Here is a 20,162-nt window from a genome sequence, read left to right as displayed (position 1 = left end):
TTAAATTTATAAAATAAAAATAACTCCTATAATCCTTGACACTTGCAACAAAAATGACAGAATTTTTAATTCTTGACTCTTGCAACAAAAATTACACAATGTTTAGAGAAAAACCTACATTTTGGAACAAACGACACGAACGACGGAAATGCATTCTTTTGTATGACTACTATTAACTTAAAACTCAGTTTTTTAACCATCTAACAAACATTATGTGCACTAAATTTCATCTGTTTAAGACAGTTTATCCGTTTTTCAAATTTACTCCATTAAAATAATAAAAAGTTTAAGATAAAATCACAAGAATCTTATAAACTAAACCAAAACATGATATTTACAAAAAAAATACTGAACGAACCTGTCATTTATTAAAGTGACGGGTTTTGTTAAGAAAATTCATAGGTTTAAAATGTTACCCAAAAGATTGCAAAAATGAGTGTGCTTAAGTTTTGATAAGCTGAATTTTAAGCTCTCACACTTTTATCCGTCGCTATACACATTTTGAGGGTAATTCATGAATTTTTACGACCGACATTTCCAGAATTGAAGTTGCTCTGAAAATTCAAATTTCTTTAACACACTTTTTTTCTTATAGTAGTGAATTTATAAGCTTAATAAAAAGCCTTTTAAATAAAAAGATATCACCTCGAAGGTTGTTTTTGTAAGACCGCTTTCATGGATATGGGCATTATTCTAATCTAATTAAATTTAACGTCTCAAGTGCCACTTTACTGTATTGAGTTTTCAATTTTCATCGGCAAAGTACATATTTTCTTAAGAAAAAAAAAACTGGATCCAACCCAAAATTAAATAGCACCCTGAAGATGAAAGGTATATTATAGTATAACACGTACCTACTTTACATGAAAGTTGAATTTTCAAAACAAGAAAACAAAGAACTTTTAATTACCTTTAGAAAGGATCAGAAATTAATTTTTAAGAGTCAACCTGATGGACCATCAAAAAGCCTATTGAGGATTTAAATTTATACATAAAGCAACAAACTTTTGTTATAATATCACTCTCGAGTTTAATAAAAAAAAACAAGTTTTTGTCACAATTTAATTCTGTCAGTCAACAAAAAAGTCCTTTCATTCCCTTAACAACCCTTAATGTGTGAGATGAGATTATATTTATTTGATATTCCAATTAAAAATTAACGAATAGTAAAATTTGTATAGAAAAACCTTTTTCCCTTGTCACAAAAACACAAAAAACAACACCTCACATCTGCTTCGTGTTAAAATCAATTTAACAAACATTTTCCTAATCAAAAGAAAATAGAACCAACTTTTTTAATTTTTCGCATTTTTTGTTTTGCTTTTGCCAACAAAAAGTCAAATAATCACCAAATGTTTAGTGTATTCAATATTCATGTTGCTATATTTGCAATGTCAATCAATCGCGCCTTGTGATTAGAAAAATAAATTATTGGCGCCCGCCACCAACAAAAAAAGACCCAAACCTCACACCGAAATCATGATTTTAATTATAAATCAAATTAAAAACCAAAATGTGGACTTGATATGTCAAAAATGAAAAAACAAAACACACAATTTTTGCAACTCGTGCCAAATTTAATTTTTGGCCACAAAAATAACAAATTTTTCCCACCGTGTCTCACGCTGTCTCGTTATCGTTGTCGGTGTCAGTGTTGCTGTCGATGGCGCTGAAGCTATCGCTGCCGTTGCGTTGCACTGAATGCGTGCACCCACCCTTTTTGTCTACCGAATTTTGTTGCCACTGAATGGCGTGGCACTATAAATGCTATTGGATGCAATTAAAACCAGAAATGTCTTCCTAGAAATAATCATCTTCCTTTTTCTTATTTTGATATGTTTAATAAAATAAACGAATAACTTTTGGGTAGGTGGATGCAAAGGAGAACAGGGTCGTTACCCTTAAATAAAAAAAACAACGACAAAACGAAGACGGCGACGAAGACGAAAACGACGACGTTCAGTAAAATTTTCAATCTGTCAAAGAAAGAAGAAGTAACATTTTTGGCATTTTCCCGGGCACCGGAAGTGCAGACCACCCCTCATCACACAACCACACCACAGCACTCGGTAAATCTATCATTTTCCCCGGAGCAACATAACAAACAGGGGGTTGCAAACCAAACACTTTCTCTGCGTGTATACATCGATTTTTACAACAAAGGGAGTAAACTAGAACCGTAGACAGGTTTTGTATATAGATTGGTGAATAGTTCTTCTTTTTTTTGACAATATCAACTTTGTTTCGACTAAAAACAGGACACGAAACTTATAAACAAGGACATTGACACTTTTTTCTTAGTTTTTCAGATCAGTTTCCACAAGAAAAATTGAATTTTTAAAATACTATTTTCTAAAAGTTGATAAACAAAAGAAAAAGATTTTGTTTTTTTTTTGGGGGAAAATAAATTATTTTGTCTCTTTCTGTGTTGTGTGACAGTCATTTCGTAGTTTTATCGTCATCGTTGTCGTTGGAGCCGTCTATGTCTAATCAATGACAGGGAGGGGTTTCCTTTTTCCCGAGACAGAAGTCGCAGGGTAAACAGAACAGACACAAAATTGTGTGTTCCTTTTTTCTTTTAAATTCACTTTAAACACTTTTTTAGTTAACACTTTTTATTTATCACTTAAACAAATAATAAAGTTTCAAATGTTTAAACAAATTATACTTACTCTGCAATACTCTTAGATAGAGGCCATCTCTCCATAGATGCCTGATACTTCATATTCTCGATTTGCTTCTTTAATGCGTCCCGGTCCATATTTGCTAGAGCACTGGGATCCATGGCGGTTAAAGTTTATCCACATACCACCCCTAGAGTCAAAGAAAATGGAGAGAAAATTCAGTGTGTTAGTATTGGTGCGGTGTATGCGAAACGAGCAAGAGAGAAATCTCTCGGAAAATTGTTCTTATATATTTGGGTTTGGGGGAGATTGGGACCTAGGGGGTATGGCTTATACCGAGAAGATGTATGGTGTGCTTAAAAACGCGGTGAATTTGTATGAATTTTGGACATGGGCAATGGGCATGGGAATATTTATACGGATATTATTAGGCACGTGGATACGGGTAAAGTAATGCGGGGGTGTTATTGTTATGGTTCGCGATTGTACACACATAGACATCTAGATGAAAGAGCTGATGTTATAGTTGTTGGTTAGTGTGTGTGTTTCTTGGTTTGTGTTGGTTAGCTGGTATTTTTTGGGTAAATTGGTGAGGGTAGATTTGGAGAGAAATAGAATTTTGGTTGGAAAATTATTTTTTTCTTTTTTCTTAAAGATTTTTTTCGAGGTAAGTTTTTTTATAGGATGTTTTAGAGTGCGATGCCGCCGCGGTGAGGATAATTTTTTGTTTATCAAACAGGGTGACGAAGAAATTGATTAAAAAGTTTCTTAAAAACTGTTTTATTTTTATTAAGTTTACATAAACTTGCAGAAATATTTCCAGGATAAAAAATAAACCGTCATTGTTCGTGAAATTTTATATTAAACTTATGTCCTTAAACAAGTTTTAGTGTCGGATACAAACAGATTGCAGATTAAAAAACTTGAAATTTGTGTAGGTTTTCGTGTTTTGTAAAAAAAAGTTGTCAGTTGAAGTTGAAAAAAATATTTTGCATTTATCACATTTATATTTTTTAATAAGTTTGATTTTAAAATTTATTTTTATGAACGAGATTTTTAGTCGAAATCCAATTTTTACCAATTTTAAAAGCATTTTTGAAAGTTTTTATTTCTTATTTTAAAAAACACAGATTGGATGTTTCCAAGAATATTATTTTACAATACAAACAAAATGAAGGACAGAATGAAATCATTTTTAATCTCCATAAAGTTTTGCAAATTATTATTGGATATTTATAAAAAATTTACTGGATGTTAAAAACAACATTTTTAATATTATGAAATAAATTTTAAGTCAATATCTTTAGTTTTTGAATAGATATTTGCAATATCAATTTTTACCAACTTTTGGTGATGTTTTTATTTCTTATGAAAAAAACAGTTGCTCCGATTTTTCTCAAAACTTTATTAAAAACGTTATTCTTCTTTGCATACAATTATTTTAGAGGTTAAATAATTGTTTGTTCGTAAAATATTCGAGGTTAAAAATATGTTTTTTTTTATTTATAATGCAAACCGTAAATTCCATTTTTTTCAAAATCATACTCATTTGGTATAACGTCAAATTATGTAATGTAAAATTTATTTTAAGTTGCTAGCGTTAGTCGTTTTCACTTTTTTTAAAATTAATTTAGTAAAAACATACGCTCTATTTTTTCAAAGGCCTTTCTGCATGTTTCTACTTTATTATCTGTTTAATACAAATTATTTTTAGTTGATACTGGTTCTAGAAAAATGGATAGCAAAAAAGTTTAACGAACGTACGTCACATTTAGACATCTTTGTACAAATGTTTGATTTAAATTCTTGGGACCATAAAAATGGAGAATTGTCGATTACAATAACGTATACAAAAATCAAATGGGGTGGCGCAACAGTCCGTTGTGAACCAGGGCCTAGTGACTTACAACTTTCAACCATTCCTGTGTGCGAGTACTGTTATCAGGAATGGAAGGGACCTACAATTTTGGGCCGAATCCGAACGGCTAGTTTTGAGAAAGCACTTTTTCATGACAAGAATTACTCTTGAAGGATTTGTCAATTCCTCGCAAGAGGCAGTACCCGCGAAAATTATTTTTTTTAAATTAAGGTGGCACAGGCAGGGATTGAACCCAGACCCTTTGCATGACAGTCCAACGCACTAACCATCATGCTACGGGTACTACAATAACGTATACTCGGAAGTTAATAGAAACAATAATTAGTATTACCCGTGTCGTGATGTCATGCGAGGGGTCTTGCGTTCGATCCCTGCCTATGCCACCTATAGTTTTTTTACGGGTACTGCCTTTTGCTAGGAATTGACAAATTCTCCAAGAGTAATTCTTATCATGAAAAGTGCTTTCTCAAATTTGCCCTTCGAATTCGGCTTAAAATTGTAGGTACCTTCCATCCCTGAAAACAGTACTCGCATACAGGAATGGTTGAGAGTTGTCAGTCACTAGGCCCTGGTTCACAACGGACTGTTGCGCCACCCAATTTATTTTTATTTATTTATAGTAGATTCCGAAATTGTTTCCCGAAATGTTTGGGAAAGAGACCTTTTTTGTCATTATTTAAAGATAATTAAATTTTCAAAATAATTAATAACAATAAAGTTTAAGCAAAATCGCCAACTAAGGCTTGTACAAATAAGTCTCGTGTTGGTCTCGTTTTTTTCTCGTCATTTGTTATACCCTAAATCTCAGCTTGCCTACATCTATGCATCGACATCGTAACCAGTTTTCAATCAATTCTTATACTTAAAGTAGATTTTTATTGATACTCCAATCCGACGATAAAACGTTTTAATCTAAGCAGATTTAATCGGTTTTAAAGCTTGTGCAGGTTCGCACATGTGCAATTAGTTTTTATTTGACGAATCGAAGAATCTTCGCAATTTGGTCTTCTATCTAGAAGATTAATATAACACCTAAAAAGACTGACAACGAGACTCTCGACAAATTTCGGTGCAAAATATACTCACTCATCTTGGATGCTTCAAAAGTGGCATCATTGTCTACCATCGTCTCGGTTCCTCGATTCGATATCGAGACTTAACTCGTCTCTTTGTTATCCCTTTCGCCTACTATAAAACTATATTTGTTAAGTATTGTTGTTACTCAAAAACAAAAAGTTTTGTAAACAAAAAATAATAAGTGGTTTTATTAAAATTACACACTGCCATGACCATTTTTAAGGCTAAATACTTTCTAGGAAAGAATATCACCAATTTAAATGGAATTTCGAGAGAATATTGAATTGAATAAGTTAATATTTCAAAATTGCTGCTTCGACCTATAAAATAATAATCATCCAACATAATTTTCGTTCTCTTTCAAAAAGTTCAGTGAATAATTTAAGGAATGAGGCAATTCAAAGTTTATATCATTGAATTTTCTACATCAATAGAATATTTTCTTAGTACGTTTAAAAATGTATTAAAAAACAAAGTACTTTACAACTAGATCTCTAGTTTAGGCAAAATTGTGCTTTAAAATAAAATAAATTTTATTAACTTCCCAAAGGAAGTTATTGCAATGGGTCCGATTTGTCGAATTGATAATTTTCACATTTCTCGACGTTTCAAGGTCCCTAGAGTCGAAATAAAAGATTTTTAGAAAGATGTCTGAGCGTACGTTCGTACGTCTATACGTCCAAACGTTCGCGACGAACCAAAAGAAATATCGACTCCAAAAAAATTTTGTTATACAGATAATAGTGCAGAAAAATGCAGAAAGGGTTCTCAAGAAAATTGCATGGGTGGCCTTTTTACCATAGCAGTCTAAAAAAAAGGTGAATATTTTGGTTAACCCTAAATATCTCACGAACCAAGAACGCTAGAGACTTGAATTAATTTTAAATTATATATTGTAACGTGATTGTAACAAGTATATTTTTGAAAAAAAAATGAAAAAAAATGTTTCATCTCGAAAAATTTACGAATAAAAAAAGATTTCATTTCCAAAACATTTTTGTGCAGCAAAAAATACGTTTTTAACATCTGGTAAAATTTTGAGAAAAATCAATTAGCAAATTTTTTATAACAAATAACTTTAAAAAATTACTCAAAGTTGTTAAAAATTGAACTTCGACTTAAATATCTTTTCAAAAATTTGAGATAATGGCTTCCAACTTATTTTATCTTATAAAAAATATTGTTTTCAACATTCGGTTAAATTTAAAGAAAAATCGAATTTACATTATTCTTACAAAAAATTAAAAAGCCTAAAAAAGGTAACAAAAGTTGTTAAAAATTGATTTTTGGCTTAAATATCTTTTTAAAACTTTAAAATATTGGCTTTAAACTAATTTTATCTTAGGAGAAATATTGTTTTTAACATTCAGTCAAATTTTGGGAAAATCGGATTGACAGTTTTTAAAAAATAATAAAAGTTGGTAAAATACAGATTGTCGACTCAATTAAAAATATTTGCTTTAAAATTATTTTATACTACAAGAAATTTTGTTTTGAACGTTCGGTATAATTTTGAGAAAAATCGAATTGACAGTCTTTTTTAAAAAAATTAATAAAAGTTCGTAAAAATTGATTTTCAACTCAAATATTTTTTCAAAAATTTAAGATATAGGTTTCAAATTAATTTTATTTTAAACAAAAATATTTTTTATAACATGTAGTAACTTTTTTATAAAAAACTAACAATCAGTAATTTCATACAAAATTAAAATCTAAAAAAATAGCTTATAAAAATTGAAGAAAACATTGGCTTCAAATTAATTTCTTTCATCCAATTTGTATTTGTTTGTATTAGAAATAAGAAGTTTTAAGAAATGCTACTACAATTGGTAAGAATTGGTAGAATAGATTTTGAAATCAAACTCTTTTCTCATATGCAAAATATTGTTGGTAATTTTTACATTTTTAAGAACTGTAAACTTTTTTAACAAAGCACGAAAACCTACAAACCTTTTCGCAAGACAAATCGACAGACGGGATGAGAACTTTTTTTCTTTTAAGAGACAAGAAAAATAATTGTGTTCATCAATTTATATATATTTTTAAGAAGCATATTTTTTTAAATGTGCTCGCTTTTCTTATTTGATTGCTTCTAAGTTTTTCTCGTAAAAATAAGGAAAAAAACGTAATAATTGATGCATTTTTTGTATCAAGAGTCAAAACCCATTCGATACAACTCATTGACCAAGTAACCACTTATACAAACATTCTAAACTCATCTCGAGATCTCATATAGTAAATTAATTAGTATTCAATTAGTATCATATCAGCTTCAGCAGCAATAGAGTGAGTATACACGTAATGTAGTCTTCCTTCTAATTCTATTTTTCCTAAAGAGAAGATACTCAGTCAGTCAAGTGCATGCGGGTACTTCTAATTCTGTTGAAGATATAAATTCATTTAACGTCAAAGCGTTAATTACGCGATTCGTGTCTTTAATTAACGTTTTTGATACATTATTTTCCCACAGCTGAATTTGATGTTAAAAGAGTGTATAGATTGTGATAGACTACAAAGAAAAGAAAGTCGAGACCTTTTCCGATGGAAAACATACAATTTAGAGCATGACTTTACAAGGTCGTTTTTCTCTTCAAAAATAATGCCAGTCGGAAAAATTGATTGGTGAGATGATATAGTGCCATACTTAAGAAAGAATATAAACATCAAGTCACTTGATTTAAATCAGATATTAATTTTTAAAAATTAGCCGCAGCTTCAAAAACGTAGAAAACAAATTCCTTCGTTTTCGGAAACCAAATAATCATTCTACTGTAGTGGAAAGTAAGAAGTTACACACCTTAATTTCCAAAAACAAGATTACAAAGTATGGCAAATGGAATTAATTGAAATTGAATCCAAAATAAAGTATATTCCAATAATAAGTTTCATTTTCACAACTGTCAGTTTTTAAGCTGACACTTTTTGAAATTTGGCAATTATAAACCAAGTTATTACTAAATTTTCAATCTTAAGTGTTGAAAATTTTATTTACAATTATTCCGAGAGACAAATTTTTTGCCGGCCTTTTTTCTCAAAGAGATGATCATGTAATTAAACTCGTTTGGAATTTAGCTTTGGGGTCACGTCAATTATAAAAGTACACATTGCATTATTTCGAAGTTTTTGCATTCTTTTGAAGGCATTGTGTTCAATTGAAGTCTTTGCATTTAAGATGAATTCAATAAACGTTTTACAATAATTCCATTCCAAAAGATTTTTAATAGCTTGCTTCATTGATGCTTGTCACTACATTGAAATCTCAAATAAAGAGTAGTGGTCCAAAATGACTACCCTGGGGTACTCCTAATTTGGCAATCTTATGTGTTGTTGAAACAATTTCTGAATTTGTGTAACTTGATAAGACCTATTTTGAAGATAAGAACAAATCCGTTTGTTAAATTTTAAAGGAAATCCAATGTCCTTTGGCCTAAATACGATTTGATATCATAAGAAAGTTAGTCAAAAGATTAGAATAATCAGCAAACCTCAATCTTCAAAACTAGAGGCACAATCTTCCAAAGGTCCATCCAATTACTCGGATACGCAGGTGATTGGAAGATCAAAGCGTGGTGTCAGGGAAGCGTTTTTGAACATTGTGATGGAAGCGAAGAAGATGGGTTTAGTGGTCAATGAGGCCAAGACCAAGTATTTGCTTTCATCAAAAAAGAATATTTAACAACGACGTTTTGGACAATACGTCACCGTGGACAGTTATAACTTCTAGGTAGTTCCGAATTTTGTCTACCTAGGCACCGATAGAAAGACAGACAACGACACTATCGCTGAAATCAAACGAAGAAGGCACTAACCCAGTTAACAAAATTAAAGTCCAACGGCTTAGATGGCTAGGTTATGAAGAGCGAATGGACCTAAACGCTACAGCCTGAAAGGTCTTCGAATCAAATCCCAAGGGACGGAGCGCGCACTAGAGGAAGACTGTGACTCAGGTGGCGCACGCAGGTGAGTGATGACCTCAACCAACTTAGCGTGCGAAACTGTAGACTGCTTCCTAGGGACCGAGCTGGCTGGAGACGCATGTTGGTTGAAGCCCTGGTCCGCCTCGGACTGCAGTGCCCCCTTAAGTAAGTAAGGCAAAAGTATTGTGAGATTTTGCCTAACGTCATTTGAAGATTATTAAAGGTAATACATATAGGAAGAAATTTTCACACACGATCTTAAGGGGACTTACTCTTTATAAGGTTTTTCGAAGTCGGAGAATTTCAACAGCTGCCGTTGGTGACAAAAGCTGAAACATACTTTGATATCTTTTATACAGATTCCAACACTTTGTTAAAAATTTAAAAATGGTATGGTTTGAAATCCTTCAATCTTAAAGATTTAATCAGAAAATGTTGAAAAAAACTCAGCATAATCATTGGATTCCCAAAAACTTTAAATTCGTGTTCCGATATTTTTGAAAAAAATATTTTTTTTTACTGTAATGCTTCACCTTTTTCTTGGACTAAAAGAAAATTTGGGGCACTTTTCAAACATGGAAAAAGTCTTCATTTATTTGTCGCATTAGAACAGCCATTATCTAAAGCTTTTTTAATAACAAAGAATACTTTTGGAGTTTTTGTAAAGTCTTCACAGAATCAAATACCTGCGACAAAAAGTATAAAATTTGAAAGGAAAGAATACAAAAAACTAGAGAAAAACAAATAAGCAACTATGTTCAGATCCTTGCACATCTGCCATACATTTTACGTCCTTTGTAAATGTTATAGCTAAATGGAAATGTTCGCTATATTAATTTTGTCTGTTTGTTTTTATTTCAATCTCTTGAAAAAAGTCTAACAAACATAAAAATTCACAACAAAATATTTTACCAAAGAAACTAATCCTACAAACTTGGCATCACTTTCTGCCATAAAACCCAAACATTATTTTCAAATGTCCTTTTCCAATGTTCCTTTTCCCTCTGCAAATTAACCATAAACCAAACTTAACTTTCTCGCATGCGCGCTCTCTTAGTGGATCAATATTTACCAATACACTGAAACACACCAACTACACCTAAAATAAAAATAGTCCTCCCGCAATATCACACGTTCCTAGCATTGTAGCGCGAGTGAGCATAATAACACAATACAAGAGCAAGCAGCAATATGTCCTGGAAATTTTTAGGGTGATGCAAACTCATTGGATCGGCGGGCAGTGGATTGGGGTGGAGTGGAATTGTACACCACTACAAAACCACTAAAATCATTCACCCTTCAAAAACTGGAACACGGACAGTAAAGTATAAAGAGAGACAAGAGACAGGAGAGAAGTCCAAATGCCGGGCCTTCGTATTTTTTTTCTTACAGAAGAGCACCCACACTAAAAGAAAAAACAAATAATGAATATTGGGAAAAAAACAAAAACCTTGTTTCAGTCATCTTCTTAAAACAGAGGTTGAAATTATTGGGGTTGCGATTTTCTAAACATGCGGATAAATAAAGGAGGCAACTATGATATTTCTCCCTTGAGAGAAGGTGAAATAAATAACTCTGATGAGAGAGCAAAAGGCCTATTGAAAGATATTTTAAGCTGTATGAAGAAATGTTGAGGGTTTAATTGTTCTGAGATAAAAAAATATCTTGCATGAGATAAAGGATATATCCTTTGAATATGTCATGCGATTCAAGCATTTTCCCACAGAACAAAAACAAAGACTTTAATTTTGTCAATAAAAAAAAAGAGGATTAATGAAAATACAAGCTAATTTCATCTTCGCAAACGGTTGGAAGTAATTTACAATCTAATGTTTGACACGTAAGTTTTAACTCATTACAAAACTTCTTCAAAAAATAAATCGACTAATGTTCCGGAATTGGTGGTAAAAGGATACGTTTTGATTTTAAATCTTTAAACGCTTGTCTATCTTAAAGAACAGGAAGCTATCCTTTTCTATATCTGTTGTAATCACAACGTTAGATACTAATCGAGTTATGATTGCCTTGAAAATTATGTTATAGATATTGAAGAGTGTTGCCATGTATCTTTGTCTTGTATAGACTTTGGAATGAAAAAAAAAGACAACTGAAAATAGAGTCATTGCCGGGACATTAATTAGATTTGATCCAATACGAGAAATGCCAATCAAATGTTATTTTGTTTGCGTGCTTTTTGCTGGTTTTGGGGTAGACTGGTCTTGGTAAATGAGATTAATGGTTTTCTGATGGGTTAGGTTTTAAGTTTTGTTCTATTTTTAGTATTTTGGTCATGTTTGCTGTTTTTTTTGTTAACAGGAAATGGAACTGATTTATTTAGAAGATTTTTTGTTGTTATTGTTCTGTGGTTAAGGGTTGTGAGGTAATATGATATAAAAAAAATGATTTATTACGAAAATTAAGTGAATGACTTAGTCGCATGGATTTACTTTTGTTATGTTTTAAGACCATGTATGACAAAATTACGTTTATTTTGTAATTGTATAGAAATCAATTAAATCAAGAATATATTTTACACATTTTGATTCACAATTTTGAAAAAGCAAGAATTTATCAAAGTGTCGACGGACGGAAGAGTTTGATTCTTGAAAACTTGGATGCGAATTGTGTTTGTTGGTGCAGACTCGGACGACAACGATGATGCATTCCGTTCTGCAGTCGATATTGTTGTGGATGGAAGAGACTGGATGATGTACGTGATGGGAAGCTCGACAGAAGCTAGTGAAAAAAATGGCGAGGAGTCAACAGAGTACAATGCTTTATTTTCAAATTCTTTTTTTACAGTAAATTCCTTCTGCATATAGAACTGATCCAACTGCGATTTGTAGAAACAAAATTCTTCCATTTCGAGGGCTTGTTGCATGATCAATTCCTCGGCACTGGTTATGCTCAGAGAGTGCAAATCCGTGAAGTTGCTATTGGAGTGAACTTCCGGTGGTTCCTGTTTGGGTTCCAGTTTAATTTTTGTTTTCATAAGCTGGACGGAGGGAACTGTTGACGGGGAAGACTTTGGTTAAGCTACCGCTTGTGGTATCGGAGTATAGTCCCTTGTGCAATAGTTACACTTGAACGGACGTTCGCTAGTGTGAATATTTGAGTGCTGCTTCAACTTGAAGTTGCTTATGAAACTTTTGTTACGCACCTGACATGCAAAGGGAAGCTGTTCCAGATGCACAAGATTATAGAATTTGAGGCAACGTTCAGTTTTGTACATTTTACCACATCGAAACGGACGGGTTTGGACATGGTATTTTTGATGACGTTGCAAATGAGATCTTTCTTGAGATAGTTTTGGACATTCAGCGCATTCGTAGGGGTTTTCTGCTGCATGCACTCTCTGATAATGGGTAAGATTAATTTTTTGAAAACATTTTTGGCCACATATATCACAGCCGTATTTTTCCTGCTTCCGAGTTTTCAACACTTGCCACAATCGGGGCACTTCTTTCAGCCATCCTATCTCGAGTCATCCCGATGACTCTTAACGTGCTTCTTTAAGCCACGCAAACCCACGATCACATTCGTTGCATTTAAATAGAATCTTATGAGAGGCTTCTTGTTTAGTGAACTCCTCCAGCCCGCTTAACGCAATTCGAAAATGTTCGCATTTGAATTTGAAAGCGATTGCTGGCGAAGAATCTGGATTACTTGCAGCAATCGGAAAATTACCCTTAAAATTATTTGAGATCGGAAGGTGGTAATTTTTTTTTATAGTCGGTGTCTTTGTCCGTGGTGCTGCTGCTAGTGCAGCGTTGTCGGGCTTGCGTTGTACATTAACATTGCTCCCCTAATGGATAACTTGGGTGGGCTTGGTTCGTTTGCGGCTTTTTTTCTTTTTTTGTGGGAGATGGTAAGATCGGAGAAGATAATTGCTGGTGGCAAGGGAAGCAGAATGCTTACGAAACTGGTGTTCTCCGCCGCCAGTGCCTATCGATTTGCAATAGCACTGCTGCTCTCGTCGGCCTGGGCGCTCTCATAGAAGACCCTCCAGAAGTCCGAGGACAAACTGTTGTTGCAGATGATTGTCGGGTCTGCAGATATGGTCACACAGGCCGAGAGATTGATATCCAACGACTCGTCTTTGATGCACTTATCGAAGTTATTGATCTTCAAAAGCGACGTTAGAAGTAGGACGACGATTTATTTAGGAGACCCTTTTCCTTCATTTCTGGATTACAGTTTACGATGTACCCAAGAAATTATGATTGCAGTAGATTCGTAATTTTTAGTTCAACAATAAAATTAAGGAAAAATTAAAGTTTTCTGAAGCTAAGTAGTGAGGCGCACACAAGTTTGTAATTTGAATTTTTCTATCACACACAGTTAAGGGAATACAATTAGGTTCTATCTATGGGCGAGTGTTTTTTTGTTTGAGTTTTGCACAAAACTTTTGGGAATATTATTAAAAAAGTTACGGACGATGACAAAACGACGCCTTGTTTACTCCTCGATACGACATTGTATAAAGAATCTGCTAACAAATTACTAATGTATTTAAAAATGCACCCATAAAATAAGTCTGTCTTCAAAAATGTTAAAGTCATTTAGTTACTCAAAAAAAAAAACTTGGCTTATTATTTTATTTTTCGAAAATCGTTAAACGTTTTTCGTTAGGTTTTCGTTGAAGAACAAAATTTTAATATTTGTTTAAAAATTAAAGAAAAGCAATGACATTTTTGATCATAAAATAGTATTAATACTGTAATTTTTGTGCAAGAAAAAATTAGTGAAATTGGTTCGTTAGTTCTTGAGAAAACTTAAAAACGAACAACCAGTTCTGTTGATGGTACCTTCTAGAACAATACAAACAAATTTGGTTTTCTTAAAAGAAGCCAAGCTGAAAAAAATCAGAGAAAATTTAATACAAATCTATCGCTACGTTTTTGAAAAAAATCGAATTTTCGATTTTCGACCAACAATTTTTAGTCCTAAAATAAATTTAAAAAGAGGTTTTAATGCGACCCAAACTGATAACTTCTCATTTCGTTTATGGATTTGTCTTGCTTAGAAGGTTTGTAGGTTTTCGTGTTTTGTTAAAAAATGTGTCAGTTGAATTATTAAAAAAAATTAGAAGCTATATCACAAATTTTTGTAAAGATATTTGAGTCGAAAATCTATTTTTAACAACTTTGAATAATATTCTTTTTTTTAAATTTTTTATTTTTTATAAAAAAAAACTGTCAATTCGATTTTTTCAAAACTCTAGCAGATGTTTAAAATGTAATTCTTTGTTGCACAAAATTATTTTTGAGATAAATCATTTTGTGTTCATCAGATTTTCGAGGTGACAAATATTTTGTTTTTATAAATAAAAAACACGTCAATTTTATTTTTTTCCAAAAATATATTTGTTTAGTATCACTTTACAATATATAATATTAAATTTAATTTAATTTTCTACCATTTCACCTTTTTTTAAATAAACAACCCACTCAATTTGTTTGAGAGTCCTCTGTGCATCTTTCTGAATTATTGTCTGTATAACAAAATTTATTTGAAGTCGATATCTCTACTGGCTCTTGAGCTATGGACGACAAATAAAACTTCCCGAACGTACGACCGTTTGTACACACACACGCGCACATACATCTCACTAAAAAAAATTATTTCGACTCTAGGGACCTTGAATCGTCTAGAAATGTCAATATTTTCTATTCGACAAATCAGTCGAATTACAATATCTTCCTATTGGAAACTAAAAAACTCCTGACGCGAATTTACTTAAAATTTTGATTCCCAAACTTTAACTCAATCGACCCAATAATTTGGGCTGTAGGGACAAGGGCAGACATACGGACGGAATCGAGCGGGTCCACTTTTTTCTAATTCTCTACCATCGTAATTCCAATATATAATTGTAATTCCTGTAATATATAACTGTATTTCCTATATATTTCAAGAACAAATTAGATTTATGAGCTTCTCTTAATTGATGGTTTATCTTCGTGTTCGTGTAGAACACTGGATTTAGTGTTCTTCTCCGATACCGTTTAGAATTTGTGTCGAACCTTTGACTGGAATTAACTATTTTTTAATTGCAATATGTGTAGGAGTACTTTAGACTTATCCTTATATTAAAAATCTAGTTTTTAATTATTTTTGTTTTGACGAATAAAATTATTTAATAAATTCATTCGAAATAAAGATTTAAAATTAAAACATCATTAATATTTTGTTAATAAGAAATTTGTTTTCAATTAAAGAACCTATAACTTCAGAAGTGGGATTGAAGACTTCCTATCACCTACTGCAATTTTTGTTTAACAAATATAAAATAAAAAATGAAAAAAATTCCTTTTTCGAGTTCAGCTTCCTTGATACAATTAAGGAAATTAAATAATGAAAAAAGGAATAAACTGGATCTAAATGATGAAGATAATGATGACAATTTTAATGACGCCGAAAATGAACCGCTCAAACCGCAACAACAAGAAATTAATCTTGATGCAGAGATTAGAATCTTAGAAAAACGACAACGTATACAACAATTACAGCGAGAATTAACCATAAATTCTGTAGTCAGTGTTCCAAAATTTGAAGATGTTCAACACTTAATGAATCCGTTTGACGAAACTTATGATTACTTTAAGTGGCTTTAAGATTTTGAACGTGTTTGTGATTCATTGAATGCGGAGATGTAGTACCCGTGGCATGATGGTTAGTGCGTTGGACTGTCATGCAAGGGGTCTTGGGTTCAATCCCTGCCTGTGCCACCTTAATTTAAAAAAATTAATTTTCGCGGGTACTACCTCTTGCGAGGAATTGACAAATGCTTCAAGAGTAATTCTTGTCATGAAAAAGTGCTTTCTCAAACTAGCCGTTCGGATTCGGCCTAAAATTGTAGGTCCCTTCCATTCCTGACAACAGTACTCGCACACAGGAATGGTTGAGAGTTGTAAGTCACTAGGCCCTAGTTCGCAACGGACTGTTAAGCCACCCCATTTGATTTGATTTTTTGAATGCGGAGATGTTTTTCGCTTAAGGTCAGTCCGACGTTTAATGAAAATGAACTCTGCTTCTGAATTTTTTTTCTTGAGTAGATAATTCTACCAATTTTTCCAGTTTTCGACAAAATTTTTTATCAAATTTTGGTCGAAAGCTCACCATATCTGAAGTAATCAATGAACTCCGAATAACAACATATTGCTCATCCAAACTTTCAATTATTGGATATATACTGAAAATGCAAGAACTTGCTGGTAAAGCGAACAGGGATTAAAAAGAAGTTATGCAATTTATAATTGCCGGCTTTGAAGATGATTCAGTGGAAATTGCTGTTTTGTATCCAGCTAACGTCCTTCAACAACTCAAGAAATTATGGTCAGTTACAAAAGTCAACGGAATTTTAAAAATCAGAAAAGAAATCCATCTTCTTCGTTTTCATTAAATAAGAATGACGACATTAAAAATCAAAAGTGTTTTAATTGTTCACAAATAGGGCACTTTTCAAGTTCGTGTCCAAATCCAAAGCGAGAAAAAGGTTCCTGTTTTCGTTGTGGTTCAAAAGAAGACATTTTGAATAATTGCACGAAGAAATCAAATCCTCAAGTTGCATTAGTGGACCAATTTGAAAAGAATAATATTAGTTTTAAGACAAGCAATTCATATGATGAACATTTCCAAGAGATTAACGATATTGAAGTACTGACCCTACGCAGCCAATGCAATGATTTGTCAACAAAAGTCACCGATCTCACCCAAAGACTGCAATCGCTTCAAGAACAGAAAAATTTCATTGAAAAAAACAATGCAACTCTAATGGAATCGGTTAAATTAGCCCAAACCCAAAATAACCTACATTCGGAGGAGCAAGACAAAATTCAAAATATTCAACAAATTGAAATTGAAAAATTAAAAAGTCTTCTATCGTTTCTTGAAACAAGAAGCTGTTGATCGGTTAGCAGCAATGAAACAAAATCTACAACAAATTGAGAATTTAACTGGGGAGCTTAAACGTTTAAAGATGCTCACACCAATGGTGGAAGATTTGCAGGAGAACGTTTCAGACATTCAGCACAATTGGGTAAAAATAATCTCACTACAACTCTGACTGCAGTTGAAGAAGAAAATCGTCACCTTAAAGTACGCCTTCAAATTGTCGATCAAGCTCGTATGGATACAATATTATCACTGGGTTCGGATGAAAAATACAAGCTCTAGTTCAGGAGAGAAAACTTCTCGAACAACAATTAGAGGAAGCAGACTGAAAAAAGAAAAGCCCTAGAAGCACGTGATGACTATGCACAAAAAGTGAAACAATTAGAATTCGAAATGGAAAAGCTTAAAAACTTCTCGAAGAAGAAATCGATTAGTTGAACTTAAAGAAAGCCGTGAGGAGGGTGAACAAGAAATTTTGTGTGTGCGTAATAAACTTGAAACCCTTGAACAAGAGAAACTCTGAACAAATAAACCAAATACTAAATGGCTATTAACTGTGTATTTATTTCATTCAAAATTAATCTTTGTATTATTGTATTATATAAATTAAATGTTTCATGTTTTGATCAAATTATATAATATAGTTATTGATCGGGTCGATCAAAAATGGTCAGGATGAGTTGAAGGAGTACTTTAATAAATAAAAAAAATTGGGTGGCGCAACAGTCCGTTTGCGAACTAGGGCCTAGTGACTGACAACTCTCAACCATTCCTGTGTGCGAGTACTGATGTCAGGGATGGAAGGGACCTACAGTTTTAAGCCGAATCCGAACTGCAAATTTGAGAAAGCACTTTTCATGACAAGAATTACTCTTGGAGAATTTGTCAATTCCTCGCAAGAGGCAGTACCTGTGAAAAAACTTTAGGTGGCATAGGCAGGGATCGAACCCAAGACCTCTCGCATGATAGTCCATCGCACTAACCAATCATGCCACAGGTACAATTTTAAACTTATCATAATATTAAAAATCTAGTTTTTAATAATTTTTGTTTTGACGAATTAAATTATTTACTAATATAATAAATATTTTGTTAATACGAAATTTGTTTTTTAATTAAAGAGCCTAAACGTGTGACGCTTCTCTTAAAACAATTTTAAGCTGATTTTTAAAAAAACAATTCCTCCAATATAAAATATCACCATGGCTTGTTTCACATTTCAAATATGTACAAAATAATAGAATCAAAGCTTGTGTAGAAAAAAGGAATAGTTCAAGAGCTGATGAAGACTATAAAACTTTTTTAATTATTAGATGACTATTTACAGAATATTTATATTTCTAAAATAGAAAGTAACTTAAAACCTAATCCAGATCCTTTCTAGCTATCCAAAAATTTTGTTCAGTTCATGGTAAATAAGTCATGAGCCAAAGGTTATCGCAAAGATGTTTGCATACTTCTTCAAAGAAGCTTTCATTGTGACAACAGGTCTTATTCTTCTTCTGAAGTAAATTTGCCTCACTTTTATTCAATTAATTTAAAAATACATGAAGATACCGTTGCACTGAGTATCGTTACTGGATAAGTGTTTTAGTACAGACCCTGGTGTGCTGGTGTCATCCTCTATCTTACAAAAATGTATTGCTTGTTAATCATAACGAGTGCTTATATAGATCGCATTGTCCTTATATCTGCGCACAAGAAAGGTAGTAAAAATGAAGTATTGAACTACCGACCTACACCTTAATTATTAGTGCTACGGTTGCGAATCTTTTGAGCTTTTGGAACAATTGATTGTGTATTCACTGATTTTAGTAAAGCCTTTTGCAAGTTGTGTCACAACATTATATAAACAAATACAAATTGGATGAATGAAGTTTATTTGAAGTCAATGTCAATTTTTTACGATTTGGGAACTATTTTTTGTAGATTTTAATTTTTTTATGAAAAAACTGACTATTGGATTTTTATAAAAAAAAAAAACTGAATGTCGAAAACAATATTTTGTAAGAGATAAAAACAGTTTGAAGTCAATACAACAATTTTTTCAAAGATATTAAGTCGAAAATCAATTTTTATAAATTTGCATACATTTTTTGCAGGTTTTAAGTTTTTGTAAAAATTTTATAAATAATTTTAAAGCTAAGCAATCACATATTTAAAAATAAGTTCTTAAATTCGATCTCATCATATTTAACAAATAAACATTATAGTATTGTATTTCGTAATGTATTTCGTATGAGTTGTCAGTTCTGACGTCCCTCAAGTTAACCATTTAAGTCCAAATGTTTTTTTTTAATTTACAAATGACTTGGTTTCGATCATAAAAAAACTCTTCCTTCCTTATTTATGCTAGTGACATTAAGCTTTTCAAAAGTATAAAATCTACTTCTAACTGTTTACTTTTTTCCAAAGATACTTGTTAAGATATAGATAATTGTACAGTAAAAATATTCTAGTTTAAAATTTTAACAAGTATTAAATCTTGAATTTTACACGCAAACAGTTCCTTTTGATTTCTATTAAAGGTTTGATACAAGTCCTTTAAGTATAGACAATTTATTTTATGACGTAAGGGTTATTTTTGATTCCAAGTTAACTCTTTAGCATTTAAATTTCTAGTGTTAAGATAACTAATAGAAATAACTAACTAATATAAATAAGTCCACTGGTGATTCGCATGATTTATTGCGCCGAACAGTGTTACAAATCTTAACATCGTTTCTTATTACGTAAAAGTATTTCGCTTGTATCAAAATTTCAGAAAAG

The 20,162-nt window shown here is 32.1% G+C and overlaps 1 protein-coding gene across 1 annotated transcript in view; it reads right to left on the bottom strand.

The window, feature by feature from the left end:
- The window catches only part of LOC129947435 (uncharacterized), a 113,615-nt gene that overhangs the window by 50,345 nt on the left and 43,108 nt on the right, over nucleotides 1-20,162 (bottom strand). The window contains exons 2-3 of the mRNA XM_056057992.1: nucleotides 12,538-12,852; nucleotides 12,298-12,456 (exon numbers count right to left, since the gene is read on the bottom strand). Of these exons, the coding sequence (XP_055913967.1) occupies nucleotides 12,298-12,456; nucleotides 12,538-12,852 (474 nt within the window). The remainder of the gene's footprint in view (nucleotides 1-12,297; nucleotides 12,457-12,537; nucleotides 12,853-20,162) is intronic.

The sequence above is a fragment of the Eupeodes corollae genome, chromosome 1 (assembly GCF_945859685.1).
Source record: "Eupeodes corollae chromosome 1, idEupCoro1.1, whole genome shotgun sequence".
NCBI classification, from domain to species: Eukaryota; Metazoa; Arthropoda; class Insecta; order Diptera; family Syrphidae; genus Eupeodes; species Eupeodes corollae.
This window is presented reverse-complemented; position numbering and strand designations above follow the sequence as displayed.